The following is a 20,045-nucleotide window of genomic DNA, read 5'->3' on the forward strand; positions in this document are numbered from 1 at the left end:
CAGACTACACCTTGCTGAGCTAGAAGACTAATGAGAACCTTATACTCTGATATGTACAAGAATTCCCATAGGGAGATAAAATGCCCCCCACCTCCCCAGTTAATTAAAGCAAACTTTTATCTTTTTTTCCCCTTCTTTATAGGCTGAGGATGGGACATCTAGTGTTACAGTTTTATCCCATGAAGGAGAGGATGCTATGTCTCTATTCAGCCCTTCTGTCAAGCAAGGTAAAGAGGCTTCTCCCCCCCCCCTCAAATCTCTTTTCATTGTGCTATATTAATGATCTCTGGAATAGTCAATAGATTCTCATAGGCTACTAGGTTTTTACTTTGTCGTTTGTATTTCCCTGTCCTTTCAGAACTAGGAATATGGAACACATTTTCTTCGCACCTTGCTAATAAATGTTGACTATAAAATCCAAGTGTTAAAAAATTGAAGGGACCTCCCATATGTGTAAGACAGTTGACTGGAACTTAGAACCTATGCCCCCCTGCCCCAGCTCTGGAAATAATTCTTAAGTTGTCTCTATTTTTTTTTTTTAATGAACATACGTTGCCAATGTTTCTGTAATGTGTATTTTTCTTTACAGATGCCCAACGTATTGCTGCTCATGCTCGCACTGCATCAACTAGCCTGTTCCATGAAACAGACTTAGTGGTCTCTTATACTGACCTTGACAATCTCTTCAATTCCGATGAAGATGAACTAACAGTAAGTGATGTGCAAAAGTAATGGCAGCCGCTAGACAAAAAACCACAAGGAACAAGTATGTCTTCTTGTGGTTTTGGGTTGGGTTTTTTGGTGTTTCTTTTGTTTGTTTGCTTTGGCATTTGTAGGAGAGGTTGCAAAACATGCATGTAATCAAGTGCTGTAGCTCCTCTATAGCGGACGTACAGTTCTGCTTGACTCATACAATCATATTTTTTTGATACAGACAAGCTTCTGATGTTATATCCTTACTCTACAGACAGTATGTTTCTTGAATATACCTTTAGTTATAATTTTGCAGATTCAACACTGGTGCTAGTGCTTTTTTCCTATGGTCTAGGTTCTGTTTAACTAGTCAGTAGAGGTAATACTGAAACAAAACAAAGAATTCTGAAAGAGAAGCAGCATTTAAACACATGGACATTCTGCCAAATAAGCTGCTTCATTGCAGCAGCTATTATCTTGGAACAGTTTCTCTTGCAGTCTCTGATGGCTCTGAATCCATTATCTTTCTATTTCAATACTGTTTGTAATCAGTTGTCTTTTCTGAACTGTACTTTGCTCCGTGCATCATCCTGACTCTTCTTACCCAGACAAAATGCCCATCGACTTTAATGGGAGCTGTAGCTGAGTAAGGGCTGAAGGATCTTGATAGACATCAAAGGTCATCATTATATACAGCAAGTGTATTTGCTGTTAAACATGAAGACTCTTATTTTCTATAGACTTCAGTACAGTGTAAACATTGTAAAATATGTCTCTGGTTCTTCTAATTTCAACAGCTTTTCTTCCCCATACCTCTTGTTCCAGGATTTGTGTTTCTCTGTCTTTTCTATTCCTTTTCATGTGGTAACATCAGTAATGTTAGCATGGCTTTGGGAGTGTGGATGGTTTTTTCCTGATAGATTGTGGGCAGCCCTATCTAGATTTTTTTTAATATGTCTGCTAACAGGCTGAGAGTTATAAAATAACTGGTCTTTCATTTTAATGGCATCGTGATTTGATGGGAGAGCATTCTCAGAGTTCCAAGTATTAAGGGAGGACAAGTGTAACCCCAACTACTAGCATTGGGCTTCTGAATTATTTGAATTTTTCTAAATATTACACAAAGTCGCAGCTTTGTATGTCCACTGCACATGGAATTTCCTGTTAGCAGGAAACATGAAAGTGTCTGAAGTGATTTTATTACAACACTTCTTTTCTTTCTTAGCCTGGATCTAAAAGAACAGTGAATGGCACTGATGACAAATCCAACTGCAAAGAGGCAAAAGCAGGAAATCTAGACCCGCTGTCATGCATAAGTAAGCTTTATTTGTTTTTTTCTAAATAGAATACTGGCTCTAAACATTTGATTGCTAATATGTTGTGGGAATTTGGAAACATACACTTCATTTGCCCTACTGAAATTTTAAGACAAAGGAAATACTTCAAAATGTATTCATGCTCTAAAGCCTACTTCTAATCTGAAATTAGGCACTGCAGATCTCCATAAAATGTATCCAACTCCACCTTCATTGGAACAACATATTATGGGATTTTCTCCAATGAACATGAATAATAAGGAATATGGTAGTATGGACACTACACTTGGAGGAACAGTACTTGAAGGGAATAGCTCCAGTGTGGGAGCCCAGTTCAGAATTGAAGTAGATGAGGGTTTCTGCAGCCCCAAACCTGCTGAAATAAAGGTAGGTAATGCTGATAGTCACGAGAAATGTTTCTAATGATTATTGCTCAATTTATTACTTAATCCTGATTAGGAACTGTGGTGAAATTAAGTACAATTTGTAACTTGTGTCCTGCATTATACTGGAGTAGGTAATGCACTTTCTGGTAAGTAGTATATAGTATTTTACTGCTTAAGCTTCAAGAAAGAGTAATGCACAATTAGCCATAAGCAAGCTGAAGGAATGCATTTGAGTAATTGTAGTTCATTGTTTGTGTTGGCATATTGCTTTCTGGAGAGCCATGGGTGTGAATCGTGTGTGTGTAAATCTACAGCACTTGTAGCTCTGTCAGGATTAAAGATTAAAGAACTACTGCTTGAACTTAGTCATGGCTTTTTGAGAAGCGTTTTAATTGCTGAAGTGATCTAATTAACATGCTGATACTCTCCCGCGTCTAACTTCTAGGATTATTCTTACGTTTATAAACCTGAGAATTGTCAAGCCTTAGTGGGGTGTTCCATGTTTGCTCCACTGAAGACGCTTCCCAGCCAGTGTCTTCCTCCCATCAAACTGCCAGAAGAATGCATTTATCGCCAGAGTTGGACTGTGGGAAAGCTGGATTTACTTCCTCCAGGACCTGCCATGCCATTCATCAAAGATGGGTACGACCTGTGCCGCAAATGTTTAAGCTTTGTAAGGTGGTTAGTTATCCATGCTATAGGAAGTACCCCTAATTTTTTTTCCTCTGTAAACTTATAATGAGAAATATTTGTAAAGTCGCACTGTGTTTATACAACCAGCAAGTGCCTTTAAAAAAAATCCTTACAATTAAGCCTTACTGTAAGAGACTGTCTTCTCAAATAACTTCTTAACTATGCATACATTTTATTCATTGTCTCATTTAAAGGTTTCTTGGGGAAGCTTAATGGTGCAAGTCCAGTTTTAATAAGTAATGAAGATGGTGACAAGATAAATGTAAACTTGGGATGGTTTTTGGGGTGGTGTTGTAGGTACTGTAAGGGTGTAGTAGGTGGTGCTTCTGTTTACTGCTATTTAAGAAAATAATTTAAGAATCTCAGCTGTATTGGGACTAGGAAAACATTTCCTTTGACTGGAAGCTATGCCCAGTGTGACATTGCCTGGTAACAGCAGTATTGCGGTAGGTATTTCTGTAAGGTGCATTTGGTAGTCATGGTCTTGCTGGCAGGTCTCCTTGAAGAAAACACTTATTCCTCTTTCTCTTCTGCATTAGTAGCTGGTATAAATACATAGCCTCCTTGTTGCCTTAATCCTGATAAAGTTACCCGAATGTTAAATCTAGGAGTAAATACTGACATTGCTTCTGTTAGGATCATTCGTAAGTGATATATTTCCAGGTCACATTAGCATTATAGGTCTTTGGAGATACTCAGCTGCGTAGGAAAGAAAATGTTACACATTTCCAGGTGATACTTTCCTCATGGATCCAGCTGAACCTGCTGTTGATCAACTGGTATATTTTCTTAACGTGTGTAAATAAAACATGAACAAAAAAGGTGTCCTTTAGACTCCATACAACCATACAATTTATAATTTATTCTGACCACGCTTTTTTCCTGGAAGCTTTGTGCAAAGGAAAAGACGAAAGGAGGCGGGGAAAGATTCTTTAACAGTGCTGTCAGTGGGAGTCCTGCAAAGTCATTTAGAACAAATGCTCTTGAAGTTCCTTAGGGAATGGAGATCTTGCTGTGGATTATGAAAGACTAGTTTAAAAAAGCAAATATTAATTAGGAACGTCCTTCTGTGGAAATTTGAGACTTAAACTTCAAAACCAGTATGTTGTGTACTTAAAATATTTTGTTCTTCTTGTGGCTGCTACTAGTGACGGAAGCACTATGGATCAAGAGTATGGCCCTGCATACACACCACAAACTCATACTCCGTTTGGGATGCCACCAAGTAGCGCACCTCCCAGTAACAGTGGAGCTGGAATCCTCCCTTCTCCTTCCACCCCTCGTTTTCCGACTCCTAGAACACCAAGGACTCCTCGAACACCTCGTGGAGCTGGTGGGCCTGCAAGCGCACAGGGTTCAGTCAAATATGAGAACTCTGATTTATACTCACCAGCTTCCACACCATCGACGTGTAGACCGCTGAATTCTGTTGAACCTGCAACTGTGCCTTCCATACCAGAGGCACACAGTCTTTATGTGAATCTCATCCTCTCAGAGTCTGTAATGAATCTCTTCAAAGACTGTAACTTTGACAGCTGCTGCATATGTGTTTGCAATATGAACATCAAAGGTGCTGATGTTGGAGTTTACATTCCTGATCCAACACAAGAGGCCCAGTATAGGTGTACCTGTGGTTTCAGTGCTGTTATGAATAGAAAATTTGGCAACAGTTCTGGACTGTTTCTCGAAGATGAATTGGATATTCTAGGTCGTAATACGGAGTGCGGCAAAGAAGCAGAAAAACGCTTTGAAGCTCTCAGAGCTACTTCTATTGAACATGGCAGTGGAGGACTGAAAGAACCTGAGAAACTGCCCGATGAGTTAATACTGTTGCTGCAGGATCAATGCACCAACTTGTTCTCACCTTTTGGAGCGGCAGATCAAGATTCCATTCCCAAAGTTGGTGCAGTTAGCAACCTGGTACGTGTAGAAGAACGGGATTGTTGCAATGACTGCTACTTAGCCTTGGAACATGGACGGCAGTTCATGGACAATATGTCGGGAGGGAAAGTTGATGAAGCACTTGTGAAAACTACTTGCTTGCACCACTGGTCAAAAAGAAACGGTAAATACTGAAAACAGCTTATTTTCTACTTGTCCACCTATGAATTTTTTTAAGGGTTTGTTTTCTATGTTTTTCCTTTGCAACTATTGGATGCTTAAGACTGTTTATCTATCTGCATGCTTGCATAAACCTTCTATTTTAATGGTGTTCAGAATAACCATTCCTTTTAGGTTCTGTGCTGGTACCATACACCAAGCAGAGCGTAGGCCTTGGCTACCATAAATTATAAATTCCTAACGTAAATTTGAAGCGTAATGTAAGACCGCAGTAATTGTCCCTAGCACTTCACTAGGCTTATTCTTTTAAAGCAGCTTTTGGTGCCTGCATCTACAGAGGCTCTGTGGAATGAGTTGAGTGTACATAGGAAGTGTAGGTGGTTTAAATGCTGACTGTATTGTCAAGGCTACTGTGGTAGAATTAAACAAGACCTGTGATTCAGTTGGCTTCCCCCCCCCCCCCCCCCTTTTTTTAAGGGGGGGCGGTAGTTTACTGGCATGTGTGGCAAATAAAGCATTATTGTAGCCTTCATTCCATGTTGGATGCGCCAGAGATGCTTGGATTTTTCTTTCTAGGTCCTGACTAATGATATACTGTCTCATGGCGTACCCTTTATTGTGTGTATTTGCAAAGTTCTCAGTCTTCTCAGGTAGCAGCTCTAGTAGGGTGAACAGTGAAATATGAAACTTTGATAGCAGTTAGCTGCGATTCATAGTCGTTAATGAGGATGAGGAGGACTAACAGTAAAACACAGCTAGGAAGTGGGGGATTAAGTTTAAAAGCCTAGGCTATAGATAAATCAATATTTTCAGGCACCCAGGAGGAGACTCGGTGTTACTGTGACCTTGGTATTTAGGACAAAAAGATGTAAAGATACTTCTAAATGTAAGGTTATGAAATTATAGCCATACCGAATTTTGTGTCAGCTTTTTATTCTTAAACACTGCACATTAAATGGTATAGTAGTGGCAGGATGATGAAATGGGCTGTGACTGTTTTGAGGCTTCCCTCAACTTTGCTCAATTGAGCACTGGGTGGCAGTCTGCCTAACCCTCCTTTATTTGGAGGGAAAATCCTGTAGTTTAAGGGTTGTACAACTTGTTCATTTATTATTATTATTATTATTATTATTATTATTATTATTTTATTATTAGGGTTTTTCCCCTTAGTTTAAATCATGAGATGGTAATGCTTTCAAGGGAAGAAAAACTCTACAGGAAGAAAAAAAAAAAAAATCCATCCGTGTGTTCTGTAAGTGGCTGAGAGGGGAAGAGGGAGGACTCTCTAAAGCTACATGCTTAACTCTGTGTCATGGCCTTTGGGTGGCTTGCATGTACGTTTCAGAAGAGAGTGACCTTGTTTAAAATCAAGGTGGTTTAGGATTCTGGGTTGTTCGTAGAGGGCTTTATTTTATTCTCTTGTGTGCAGAAGGCTTTGACAAGTTTTTGTCCTTTCAGTTGTGGATGTGAGCATGCAGTGTTCCCAGGACATCCTTCGTATGCTCCTCTCGCTCCAGCCAGTTCTTCAGGATGCAATTCAGAAGAAGCGAACAGTCCGGTCTTGGGGTGTACAAGGCCCCCTCACGTGGCAACAGTTTCACAAAATGGCTGGCAGAGGCTCTTACGGTAAACTGCTGTGTAGACTCCTGTCTGTTAACCTCTACTTGATCTGGCCACCAAACCTCAGTGTCTGGATGCTGTTCAGCCTATTGGAATTCTAAACAGCATTTGGACTTTCTTTAAACTAACAAGAGCTATTAGATGGGAGAATTCTTTTCTTTAGAAAAACGGAAAATATTTATATTCCTTAAAACAGTAAATGAATTCAAGATATGTGTATTTAAAACTAACAGCTTCAATTGCACTGTTTATATATACCTGACACTTCTCCAAGTGAGGGATTGAAATTGCAAAGGTGGATTTAATGTCAAAACCGGTATTTGCTCTGGTTCTTTTTTTACTCAAAAGAATTATTCCACTTTAATTACTCTAAAAGTAGAGTAGTTAAAAACACTAGCTTTGAAGCGCTTGAAAGTGTGCTTTATGGCTCAGTAGTTTCATAACTATGTGCAAGATCTGAGGTTATCCAGTGTGTTGTCCATGATAAATATTTGGAGTGGCCAACACGTGATGCACTTTTACAGATACAAGGTAAACTTTGTGCCCTCAAGATTTAAACTGACTTCATTAGCATATGAGATTGATTTGCCACTATGTAGAGGAGTGACCTTTCACCAGCAGATCTTTTGTAGCTATATTTAGAACATGGTAATTATACATTTAGGGTACATTTGAATGCATGGGTTTTTTTTTCCTTCTGGAGGCCTTTACATATCTGCTTAGACTATTTACATTTCTTCCTCGTCTTTTTGATCACTCTGTGGGGAAGGCTTCCTGGACAGCAAGCCAGGGTAAGAGCCAGTAAGCCTCTGTTCCTGGTTGTCTATATACTGATAGAAATATTAAACAACTGTGGAACTTCTTCTCGAGGCCCTGAGGCTTTTTTGCAAAGGTTTGGATCATATATACAGGGTTTTCATTTGTATCTGTTAAAACGAGAACTATTCCACTTACAATCAGTGCTATTTTCTGTTAGATGCTGGGAACTCCAGTGGGTTTTTTTTCTATTCATGTGTCCTAGGGTGTTAATTTTAAGCTTTCTGCTTAATATATTGGAAAATGTGACTTGCTTTTCCAGGAACTGATGAGTCCCCAGAACCACTGCCAATCCCAACATTTTTGTTGGGATATGATTACGATTTTCTGGTGCTGTCTCCATTTGCTTTGCCGTATTGGGAGAGGCTGATGTTGGAACCTTACGGATCTCAGAGAGATGTTGCTTATGTTGTGGTGTGCCCTGAGAATGAAGCTCTGCTGAATGGAGCAAAGAGCTTCTTTAGGGATCTGACTGCAATATACGAGGTACGTTATTTATGGCAGTTAGCAGTGAAATGGATTTTTGAAAGACTGTTTCTAACACATACTCATAACTACTTATCTGGCTTGCCTCGGATGATGTAAATGCTTGCATAAAATGCTATCTCAGAAAGCTGCTAGAAAGGATTTTAGGAATGGGCACTTGGAAGATAGGGTTCATGCTGCTCACCATTCCTTTTAGTAATAGCTGTTTTGAGTCTTTATCTGATAAACGCCACTTGGTGGTAAAACTCTGTATTACCACTTCAATTTTTTTAGCTGCATTTTGTTAATTAACTAAATGCATGTATTACTTGGATTGTGGTTAAGATTAGAGTAGGTGATGTATCAACCTGTTTTTCCTGCATTTAGGAAAACCTCAAAATAAACCATAAAATCACTGTTCAATATTTCATACTGGCGTAGTATTCTAGAACTAAATGTTATGTTGGAGTATCGTAACTAAACTAAGGGTTCTCTGTCTTTAGTGATATGCTCCTTCCTGTGATATTTTAAACAGTTTCTAAGCCTTAAAAAATTCCTTATCTTGCATCTTCTATTTTACCCTCTTTGCAGTCATGCAGGCTTGGTCAGCACAGACCTATCTGTAAGTTACTGCCTGATGGGATCATGAGAGTTGGACCTACTGCTTCAAAGAAACTTTCTGAGAAGTTGGTCACAGAATGGTTCTCACAGACAGCCAATGCCAACAACGAAGCGTTTTCCAAACTCAAACTATATGCCCAAGTTTGCAGATATGAGCTGGGTATGATTGATTTTTTTTCAGTGTTTCTTATTTCATACAATTATTGCTTACTCCATTCCAGTAGAGGAGAAGAAATCATTGCATTTATTCATTGAGTCTTATTGTTTGTTGCCGTTTCCTGGTTTTAAGCTTGGGAGGGAGGGGGGAGAATTAAAAAACCCCCATGTATTTAGGTATGTGTTAAAATGGCTTCTTACCATCTAGTAGGGTCTTTAGGGAATAGCAGTGTTGCTGTCTGACAGCGACTTTGATTCTCTCTTTGTATTGGTGACTTATATTCTGAAGCAGTGATTTCTAGCAATTCAACATAGCTGAAAAAATTATTTTTAAAATTAGATTGCTGGATGCTTCTGTAACAGTCTTATGAGAATACTAGAATTTGAAAATTTAATACAGGTATTTTGATTTGAGATGCAAAATGTATGCTAAGGGTTTGCTCTCTCTTTTGTAAGAACTATAGACTTAATAGATGAAGTATGCTTAAAACCAGCCGCAATATAAAATTTACCCTTTTTTTCTGGTTTTAGGTCCTTATCTTGCTTCTCAGCCTTTGGATAGTTCTTTACTTTCCCAAACAAATCTGGTCCCTCCCTCCAGCCAGCCGGCCTCTGCTCTGCCCCCAGCGACAGCTAATACTGGAAATCCTAACACTCCATCGTCTGCTCCTGCAGCTCCCACCAGTAGTACTATGACAGCAACGTCAAATAGTGCCATGTCTTCTGCAGCTACTACAGCTAATTCGACGCTGACTACCACTGCCCCATCGTCCTCTTCTGCCAATATAGGCAGTGGGATACCAACAAGCAAACCTTCTTCATTTCCGCCTTTTAACAGTATGACCAATACCACTTCTGCCTCCCTGCCCACTCAGGCTGCGACAGTCCAAAACGGGCAAACAGGAGGACAGCAGCAGCAGCCAACACTGCAAACAGCAGGGATGTCTGGAGATGCTAATTCAGCGCCTGCTCAGCCCCATCCAGAGGTTTCTGAAAGGTAATGAACTGCAGAGTCAAACCTGCTTTGGCTAAAAAAAACCCCTCAGCTCAACTAATGTTAACCTGTTACTGTGTGTCTCATCCCCTTACTTCTTTTCTAATCGCCAGGCTGCTTTTTAGGGAGAATGAGAGTTCATTCATGGTGGAGCTGAACTTTTTGCTTCCAGTCTTAGCTGAAATTGCAGTTCAGTGTTTGCTGTGGTACCAAAATAAACTTTCTCTTTTCTCCTCTCTCTCTAAAGAGAGAAAAAAAGTCACCAAACTACTCACTTCTATATTTTAAAGGAGACGGTGGGGACAGAAATAGATAACTGGCACCATCTTAAAGTTTTACTTTCTGTTATCGAAGTTACAGTAGTAAAGACAGCTCTTAACTGAGAGACTGACCTTGTAGGTGTTCTTGTTCCCCAGTTGAAGCAAGAGAACTATGTGTTGTTGAGCTTCTGTAATAAAGAAGGCTAAAGAAAAGACAAGGGATACTGAGTTGCTGATTAGTTCACTTTTGTATGTGAGCTTAAAAGACTGGGTTTTGCACCACAGTTGACTCAAAGGTCTTTCAGATTAATATTTGACAATTTGATCTAACTAAAGTAAAAACAAATCATTATAAAATGCAGCTTTTTGTAACTGGTTTCAAAATTTCATTTCCAGCACTATGGATCGTGATAAAGTTGGAGTCCCTACAGATGGAGATTCACATGCTATCACCTATCCACCTGCAATTGTAGTTTACATAGTTGATCCTTTTACATATGAAAAAAAGGATGAGAACAGTAGCTCATCTAGTTTGTGGACACTTGGACTTCTGCGCTGCTTTCTAGAGATGGTTCAGGTTCTTCCTCCTAACATCAAGAATATAATTTCTGTGCAGGTGAGAACATTTATAGAAACATGCTGAACAAAGTAGCTTTGGCTGTGTTTTGGAGGCGATAACACCCTCAGGTTGAAAGTTTAATTTGTTTTGTAAACATTACTTACAGTTCTATAGCTGTTAAATCATTAAGATTACAGTTTTTAGAGCAGTTTGGGTGTTATTAACCAAAGCCAAATCCTGTAGTAGATTCCAAACTCCTCACTCGTATCTCCAGGGAAAGGTAGTGGTCTGTTCCAATGATGAGTGAAGGATGGGATTGCTGCTTGTCCTGTCACTGGAACCTGTGCTGTCAGCCTGACCTGCTGGGCTTTAGACAGTGTTCTTTCCTGACAGGCATCCAACTGTAACGCTGTCAGCAGCTGCAAAACTAGTGAACAGAGGGCATCTTTTTGGAGGAATTGTTAAGATTCTCTTCTGAAGGGATCGTTTTTTTTCTGAAGAAAATTTCAGTGAGAGTAATTGCTTGAAGTCCCACTTAGCTTAGGAAGAAGTGGCAGGAGATACCCAAGAACCAGAGAATTCTGATTGCAAAGTAAAATTCTAAAAGCAGCCTACCCAAATAATGTCTCAAAAGCCTTCTAATGATTCTTGCCCCCCCCCGCCCTAATCTTTTCTAGATTGTCCCATGTCAGTACCTTCTACAACCTGTGAAACATGAAGACCGGCAGATCTACACTCAGCATTTAAAATCTTTGGCGTTTTCAGCTTTTACTCAGTGTCGGAGACCTCTTCCAACTTCCACCAACGTGAAAACGTTAACTGGTTTTGGCCCAGGTTTAGCCATGGAAACTGCTCTTAGGAGCCCTGATGTGAGTGTTGTTAATGTGGTTGTGTAAATATGCAGATTAGAGAAATGTCCCTGTTCATTAAATCACTGGCGTCTTTCATGTTAACTAACTAGAGTTTGTAGGAATAACTGCTTCCCGAAACTTCATTGTCTGTTCTGTCATCTTTATAGAGACCTGAGTGCATTCGACTCTACACCCCTCCTTTTATACTGGCTCCTGTAAAGGACAAGCAGACAGAACTAGGAGAAACTTTTGGAGAAGCTGGCCAGAAGTATAACGTACTTTTTGTAGGCTACTGTTTGTCTCATGATCAAAGGTGGCTTCTTGCATCCTGTACAGATCTCTATGGAGAACAGTTAGAAACTTGCATAATTAATATTGATGTACCAAACAGGTAAGAACAAAACTGCTAAGTTAACTTTTAACTTGTGGGCTGTCTTTCATTCTCCTGAAGAATTAGTTTGTTTACGATGCTGTAAGAATAACTCTGACTTTTGTAGACTCACTATATTGCGAAACTACCTAAAGCAAATGGATATTTTCAGAATTACGTGCATATTGATTTGAGTTAAATGTCTAGAATAACATTATTTGGTTTCATGTGATTATTGAGTGTTTTTGTCTGTGTGTTCATACTCCACCCCGCCATTTTCTAACACTGACATCAAAAGCCAGTATGTGATTAATCAAAAACCAAATGAACAAACTGAAGTTGTAACTGACATACGACAATACTAACGTTCCTGGTCCTGTGAATGTTCAGGTGAACACAAATAAGAAGTTCTAAATGTGGCAATAAAAACTTGTTGCAGGTGGGTTCTAGCTTTGTTTTCCTTTCTCTCTTAATTCTAGAGCTCGCAGGAAAAAGGGCTCTGCCCGCAGACTTGGTCTTCAGAAACTCTGGGAGTGGTGCCTGGGACTTGTGCAGATGAGCTCTTTGCCGTGGAGAGTTGTAATAGGCCGTTTAGGAAGAATAGGACATGGGGAATTAAAAGGTAATGTTAGCAGTTTTAGAGTCTGAAACTTGATTTGAAGCTTTCGGTTTTTTAAATAGTTCAAAGTGTCTGTCCCTGTTACTGGAAGAAAACCTAAATAATTTTAGAGCTTCTTTGCATACTTGAAACTTAACAGATGTGAAGTTTACATCACACACTGTCACATATAAAATGTGCTCTGCAGCAAGCAGTGTTCTTCTAGGCAAACCTCTATCCTTTATATCCTCAGACTGGAGTTGCTTGCTGAGTCGCCGAAACCTTCAGTCCCTTAGTAAGAGACTAAAAGACATGTGCAGAATGTGTGGTATCTCTGCTGCAGACTCTCCCAGCATTCTCAGTGCATGTCTGGTGGCAATGGAACCACAGGGGTCCTTCATTATTATGCCAGGTATTTGAGAAACTCTCTCTCTTTCTTTTTTTTGGCAAGGGAACTAATAGTTTGGGTTTAGTCAAAACTAAGGAAACACTTGATTTCTCTTCCAAAGATTCTGTATCGACCGGCTCTGTATTTGGACGCAGCACCACTTTAAATATGCAGTCGTCTCAGCTGAATACCCCACAGGACACATCGTGCACTCATATACTTGTGTTTCCCACATCTGCATCTGTGCAAGTAGCATCGTCAACTTATACCACTGAAAACTTGGATCTGGCCTTCAACACAAACAATGGTAGGTAGATTGGATTTGTTCTTGTTTAAAAAACAAACCCAGAAAACCCCCCCTCCCATGTCACTTCCCCTATGATGAAACTAAGACCGTTTATTCTAATGAACCACAAGATTCATATGGAAATCTATTGATTTCAGAATACGTTGCCATATCCTGTACGCAGGGAAATTATAGAAATTCACTGGTTTTATTCTTTTTCAAGATGGAGCAGATGGAATGGGAATCTTTGACTTGTTAGACACTGGAGATGATCTTGATCCTGATATTATAAATATTCTTCCTGCATCCCCTACTGGATCCCCTGTACATTCTCCAGGGTCCCACTACCCCCATGGAGGTGATATGGGCAAGGTAACTATTAGAGTAAATAGAGCTTTGTGTGCGTGTTTTTTTTTTTTTTCCCATCTGCTAATTTCCTTTTGTGGAACGAAAGGTTCCTGTGAAATGTTTTGAATCAATCAGGTATTGGATTGTCTTTGCAAGATTCATGTAATCCTTGGGTATTTCAAAATGCTTTGTGTTTTGAAAGCTACAGATAATTTCTATTAAGTTTGTGCTCTCCTAATATTAAACCATTGCCTGCTGTTTTACAGGGTCAAGGTACAGATCGATTGCTTTCAACAGAATCTCACGATGAAGTAACAAACATACTGCAACAGCCATTGGCCCTTGGTTATTTTGTGTCAACTGCCAAAGCAGGTCCGTTGCCTGACTGGTTTTGGTCAGCGTGTCCTCAAGCACAAAATCAGTGTCCCTTGTTTCTTAAGGTACGGTAACTTCAGCGGGCTGCACAGCCGTCTGCCTGGACAGTCTGTCATAAAAAACTGAGCAGTGTTTAAAACAAAATTGGTGCATGTCTCTTGGGATATGCCTGCTTTTGCCTCAAGAGAGGTCAGGTTTTAAATTTTTGAGCCTTGGCTTTTTATGTTCATTTTTTTAAACGGAGAAAAATGATTAATGGAAGTAGGAAATGTGCGGAAGGGTTCTGCTCTCTGATGATTTCTTTGCGGTAGCCTGGACTCCTTTCTGTTTCTGGCTTTGTGCTACGGTATTTTGTAAGAATAGGTTGAGTTTCTAGACAGATCTCTGGTTAATGTTTGACTCCTGTGGGGACTGGTGGTACAGAGGGAAGTACACAAGTGTAATATCTCTCTTACACTGGGTAAAAGAAAAATAATAAATAAATCTCTTCGTGTACTGCGCAAAGCATAAAAGCTAGGTTTTCCATGTTGGCTGTTGCCAAGTGATAGTCATTGTATCATCTGTCTGGATATTGTCTCATCTCCTCATCTTTTTATGGCACAATCAAGACATACTTGGCACATTTAAGGCGATATATGAGTACACAGAGAAACTTTCTGTATTAACATCATTCATTTTTTACTTAAATTAGCATCTCTAATATGGTGCTTTATTTTCTAATGGTACAGATAGATCTTCTTCAGCCTTATTTGTGTCTGGATTAGCAGTTCTTCTCGGCCTAAGCTCAGCTATGGCTTTGGTATAAGACAGGTTTTTTTGAATAGAGGATTTATTATTCATCCTAAGCAGCTCATTTATGTGGAATATAAATAGATCGGCCTTATGGAAAGCAACTGAACTTCCAAGTCTGTATATTTTTAATAATGACTTAATGTAGGCAAAGGGATTAGAAAGAAAAATTCCTAAGGTGTATTACACTGCTGGCACCATGCTTTTAGGAGAGATCTGGGTGCATTTCCTTTATATTCTGATTGTTCCTGAACTTGGTGATGGCCTTAAAGATTTGTTTTGGCTTGTGTGTCAGGGAGTAGAAGGTGGCTGCAAGGTGCAGGTCAGCCATACAGAGGGAAGAAAGCAACAATACAGAGGAAAGAAATATGCTGGAGTTGAACCAGGCAGTAACTGCTGGCGTGTGTCTTCCTTCCTTAGGCCTCTTTGCACCTCCACGTGCCTTCAGTGCAATCAGACGAGCTACTCCACAGTAAACACTCCCATCCACTTGATTCTAATCAGACTTCTGATGTGCTCAGGTATTTATGACTGATAACTCGCAAAAATACTGTGCATTTCCTTTTAAATACTGCTGCAGTGCAGCTACGTATTTGTTTGGGTTTTGTGCCGTTTGTTTTTTCTTTGTGCTGCTGATATCCTTAGTGTGTCACAGATAAAATACAAATTGCGTGCTTTGAGTGATTAAAAAGCAGCTTTATCACAGAACAGTGCAATTAAAAACAAACATCTGTAAGCCCTTCTTTAACTAATCAGTGTTGATTACAAATGAAAATATTTGGAAGACAATGAATTTCTCAGGCTAGAAGAGAGTGTGAGGTGTAACACAGAAGACAGTGCATAAATGGCTGGAAGATAGTTGTAGTTAAGCCAGAATCGTGCATGGTGATCCTGTGGGAATACTGAAATGCTCAAGTACAAGAGCCTAGAGACACTCATGTAAACCTAGGATGCTTGTTAAGAAAACATCAGGCTTTTTCCTTTGTGTTTGGGTTTTTTTTAAAATACGTGAATCTCTTGACGTTAATTAAGCATAGACAATTAAAATGACGGTTTTCCACTGAAAGATAGTTTAGCTTTGAACTGCTTGTACTAATTCTGAAGGCATGTTATTTCAGAATATGGCAAACCTATTTTAAGTTTTTAATACCAAGGAAAGTGGATTGTATTAAATTAGGGCTGCAAAATACTGGTGAGAAAATCTGTTGGCTTGATGGAAGCTTGTTTGCTTTTCAGGTTTGTTCTGGAACAGTACAATGCACTCTCCTGGCTAACCTGTGATCCTGCAACCCAGGACAGACGGTCATGTCTCCCAATTCATTTTGTGGTGCTGAATCAGTTGTATAACTTTATCATGAATATGCTGTGATCTTCATCTGAATTTTGCAAGGCAAAAATGAGGAAAAGGGATCTTTCACTGCAGGACTAAGTTATAATTCTTCTCAGTGCAAGTTGTGTGCGATGGGGTATGAATCTTGTTACTTCCAGCAAATATTGTTTTGACTTAGGAGAGGGGCACTGACTGCCCGACTGTCTTGGAGTCATCGACTGTGGGGGACGCTTTAGAATGATGATCAGAAAGTGTATTATAACATTTTTAGTAGCAAAATTAACCATTTTACCCCAACCGCAGTATTTGTGAAGAGTAATGAGCCATAGTACCCAGTCATGGTTAATGAATATTAAAAGCATGGAGATGAGAAGAAACACGAGGAAGAATAAGTTTCAACCTATGGCTTCGGAACATCAAGATGTTCTCGTATTGGATTATAGTACCTAGTATTCAAAAATGCCTGCATCTCTTATTTATTGTAAGTTTTTAAATGTATAAATTGTCTTATATTTCTTAACCTCTTTTATAAAAATTTTCCTAGAAGGTTTATACTGCCTTCTTGCTTTAAAGCAATTGGTCTAAAATATATGTAATCGTCTTAATTAAAAGTTGCAGTAGGTTGCTTTTAGAGTATTATTTTTTTGTAAGGGGTGGGTGGGGACAGTAAATTTGTATTGTCTTGATGTACAGTTTAATGGGGATAGAGGGGTTAATGTCCATACCATTGTGTGTGGGGGATTTACAGCTAAGCTGTAGTTGCAGAGTACATGTACAGTAATGAAGTTCACTGTGTTTATATAAATTGAAAAGGTACCGGGTCTTACAGCATTTTATATCACACCTTTACAGAGTAACAATGGCAATATATAAGTGATATTGTAGGTGGTTTAACTTGTAGTGAGAATAAAATGAATAAACTCTTCAATTGAAGTTTGTGTTATGGTTCAGGGCTGTGGCTAGATTCTCAGATCTATTTCCACACAAGTTTTAACATTACAAGAATATCTGTTGTGCATTGTTGTTGCCTAGATATTCTTGGCACTGTGGTGAATGCGTTATTTTCTTCCACGTTAGCGATAAAACGTGAATCTGATGTGGAACACAGAAAACTCTGATCTTATCCAAAGTCTCCTGTAAGGCTGAAATTTAGCCCAGCTCTAGCCATTTTACAAATGCAAAAATAGTCAATCTTGACTTTAAGATTGGTGTGTGTTTAACTAAAATGTGGTGTATATAGATTCTCAGTGAATTCTGGTATTCAGATTTTATTCCACTAGGAAAAAAGACAGCACGAAACCCTGAACTTTTTCCTTTTTAATGTATTTTTGGCACTGTGGTGAAGGTCCCAAGTATCAGTGTATGGCCTTCCCCGTATCCCCTTTTCAGGCTCTGGCTGGGGCATGTGCCAAGGAGGCTTAGCCCTCCCTAAGGAAGGGACTGACAAATCACAAGGCTTTCGTAAACGTCTCCCTCTATCTACAGTCACCGTTTTTTCTCAGTAGTTTCCTTCCTTTCTCCTAGCACATGCCAAATGTCTGATGCTGCTCTAAAATAGCCCCTACGGGTGCTGAAGAGCAGCTGCATATGCTTTTTCTGGGTTCCTCATCTGACTGCCAGATTAAAAACTTAACTCCTGCAGTGCTCACGTGAGCCTGTTGTGATAACCCGTGTCCTGGGTCTTAATGCTGTCTGTCTTGCTGGTTGAAACCTTCAAAGGAGCAGGTTTTAAGATCCATTTGTGCACCCGCTGTTAATCCCCTACAAGGAAGAATTCGCTTGCATTTGCAAAACGTACTGTGTTGATGAAAATCATGTTTCGTAAATGCTAAATACCTCCCTGAGGTCATTTTTCATAGGAACAGTCTCACTGAATCATGTATATACAATATTAGCAACTTTTTCGGTTTTGTATAAAGAAGTTGTACGATTGGTGATGAAAATTTTCAGTCATTTCTTCAAAATAACATGAGTGCAATCAGAAGCTAGCATATTTTGATAAATAGAGTTAAAAACTGGGTCTGTCCATTACTTTATCTTGATAATGGTAGTGTACCGCAGATTGAACAGCCCATTTTTGTCTTACAGAAGGTTTTTTTTTGTCCTCATTTGGCTGAGATTTTTGAAGTGAAACGCGCTCCTAAAACTGGAATTTTCAAAGCATATGTCCTACCTATTTTTTTTTTTTTTTTAAGCTTTGTTGCCAAGTGGTCATTTTTAACCCTGGCTCAGTTAGCCAAGTTCCAAGGGCTGGGTTTTTGGTGTGGCTTTCTTTGTGTTGAATCTAGCTTGTATTCATAAAGGTAAGTCAATCAGCTGCCTGAACGTTGGTGTAACTGTATTCTGTTACCTGGACCACAGCCTTCCCTGTGAAACTCTCCAACTGTGAAAGCTGCCAGTTTCCCACTCCCTCCCCCAAATGCAGTTAAAGTCAATATTAATATTGTAACCACTAGAAGAAGGTTAGGAGGGCCATTTCTGGAGTGATAGTCACAGCCCGCAATGTATGTATCAAACCTGCCAGCACCACGGAGCTGGCTACTACATTGGGCAAACTATTTTTCGTTAGCTACATTCATTTAGCTGTTTTAAGTGCACATAATAGCTGGTTCATAAATAAAATTGTCACAATCCAGTAACTTGGGTTCTTTAGCAAGTACAAGCCAAAGTATTTGAAAATTTCAGCTCTAGCTTCTCAAAATGGTCTTGCAAGAAAATACCATTCTTGGCAGTGCTCTGTTAAGTAGCTGTGGAGGTTTACCTCCTCTTCAGTATTCAGTGAAAGAAGCATCTGAGATCCTTCCATTCCAACTAAAAAAAAAAAAAAGATATGTTGTCCTAGCTATTACTGTACTTAAGCCATTTAGTCACCTCTGACTCACTACTCTCTGAATTAGATTTCTGAAAACCCTGGTGGCGGACCAGCAGGCCACCAGTTGTACTTGCAAACAACCCTTATGTTTTTAAGTGGCTGTAACATGTAGGTCTTTCTAATATTTCCTGAAATAATTAGTTAAATGAATTTATATTTAAATCCTCAGCTATGTTCTTACTTAGCTGACAGTTATGACGCAGATTATTGTATTTCTATATTTACCTTCATTGGTAATTTTAACTTCATGTGTTGCTTTGAAGACTTGCAGATGTCTTTAATCAAGCACTCTCTGTTAATACTGTAATATCAAAATATTATGTCGCATTATTTTAAAGCTTTCAAAAATAAGAGTAAAATGTTTTAAATGCTATTGCACCGTATAATTTGCTGCACAACAGTATGGCACAGCATATCAGTCTGTTTTGATAGTAATGCTGCATAAACGATGTTTTGATCTGGGTTTCTTGTGGGAATTCGTTAATTAGGTGACATTGTATGACATTACTGTCTTGACAACCTCCAGCTGGGAAGGTTTGGAGCTTTGTTTTTTTTTTATTTTGGGTTTGGTTTTTTTTTTTTCCCCCCCCTTCTAGTAAAGGACCCAGGACTATGCTTCATCCTTCAAGGGTTTGGTTTTTCTTTTACTATTATTGTTTGTGGGTGTACTTTTATTTTCAGTGGAGTAAAGCTTAATTTACAGTAGAACTGGATTTGGGACCTACCACAATCCTCAGGGGTCACCTTTTCAGGACGTTACCCATCTAGCTTTAGGCTATTGGTTTGGTTTTTTTCCGAGTAAACTGGATGTGAGGACCTTGCAGCGCCGGGGTCGGGATGACACAGCCTGTGGCCTCCTCCTTCCTGGACATGTCACCCTCCCCGGCAGCGCTGGGTCACTCCAAGGGGAGCTGTTCTACCTTCTCACGCAGCCGCCACATGCCATGGGCCAAGTCGTCGTATTTATCGTGACAAGAAAAAACAAAATACAAGTGATTAAGGAACAAACACTATTGCTGCCGAATGCCATAAACACTGAGTTGTACAAATTGTGATTGAGGAAATGAAAAAGGTTTATACTTTTTAAAAAAATTTCAAATGGAATAAATTATTCATGAAGCCTTGATTGTGGTGTCTCTTATTTACAGCGGGGGGGGGGGGAGGAAGGGGGCGGGGCTGCGCCCCTCAGCCTTCGCGC

At 39.5% G+C, this 20,045-nt stretch overlaps 1 protein-coding gene across 1 annotated transcript in view; it reads left to right on the forward strand.

Annotated features, from left to right (window-relative positions):
- Positions 1-19,973, forward strand: part of MED13 (mediator complex subunit 13) — a 58,144-nt gene extending 38,171 nt beyond the window's left edge. The window contains exons 11-30 of the mRNA XM_075113379.1: positions 143-227; positions 590-711; positions 1,919-2,009; positions 2,182-2,396; positions 2,841-3,037; positions 4,237-5,153; positions 6,608-6,775; positions 7,848-8,071; positions 8,642-8,831; positions 9,359-9,824; positions 10,478-10,697; positions 11,318-11,509; positions 11,659-11,882; positions 12,341-12,483; positions 12,713-12,871; positions 12,969-13,154; positions 13,357-13,505; positions 13,748-13,921; positions 15,066-15,166; positions 15,882-19,973. Of these exons, the coding sequence (XP_074969480.1) occupies positions 143-227; positions 590-711; positions 1,919-2,009; positions 2,182-2,396; positions 2,841-3,037; positions 4,237-5,153; positions 6,608-6,775; positions 7,848-8,071; positions 8,642-8,831; positions 9,359-9,824; positions 10,478-10,697; positions 11,318-11,509; positions 11,659-11,882; positions 12,341-12,483; positions 12,713-12,871; positions 12,969-13,154; positions 13,357-13,505; positions 13,748-13,921; positions 15,066-15,166; positions 15,882-16,014 (4,356 nt within the window). The 3' untranslated portion in view covers positions 16,015-19,973. The remainder of the gene's footprint in view (positions 1-142; positions 228-589; positions 712-1,918; positions 2,010-2,181; positions 2,397-2,840; positions 3,038-4,236; positions 5,154-6,607; positions 6,776-7,847; positions 8,072-8,641; positions 8,832-9,358; positions 9,825-10,477; positions 10,698-11,317; positions 11,510-11,658; positions 11,883-12,340; positions 12,484-12,712; positions 12,872-12,968; positions 13,155-13,356; positions 13,506-13,747; positions 13,922-15,065; positions 15,167-15,881) is intronic.
- Positions 19,974-20,045: the final 72 nt, after the last annotated feature.

This window comes from Phalacrocorax aristotelis, chromosome 18 (assembly GCF_949628215.1).
Source record: "Phalacrocorax aristotelis chromosome 18, bGulAri2.1, whole genome shotgun sequence".
Lineage (NCBI taxonomy): Eukaryota > Metazoa > Chordata > Aves > Suliformes > Phalacrocoracidae > Phalacrocorax > Phalacrocorax aristotelis.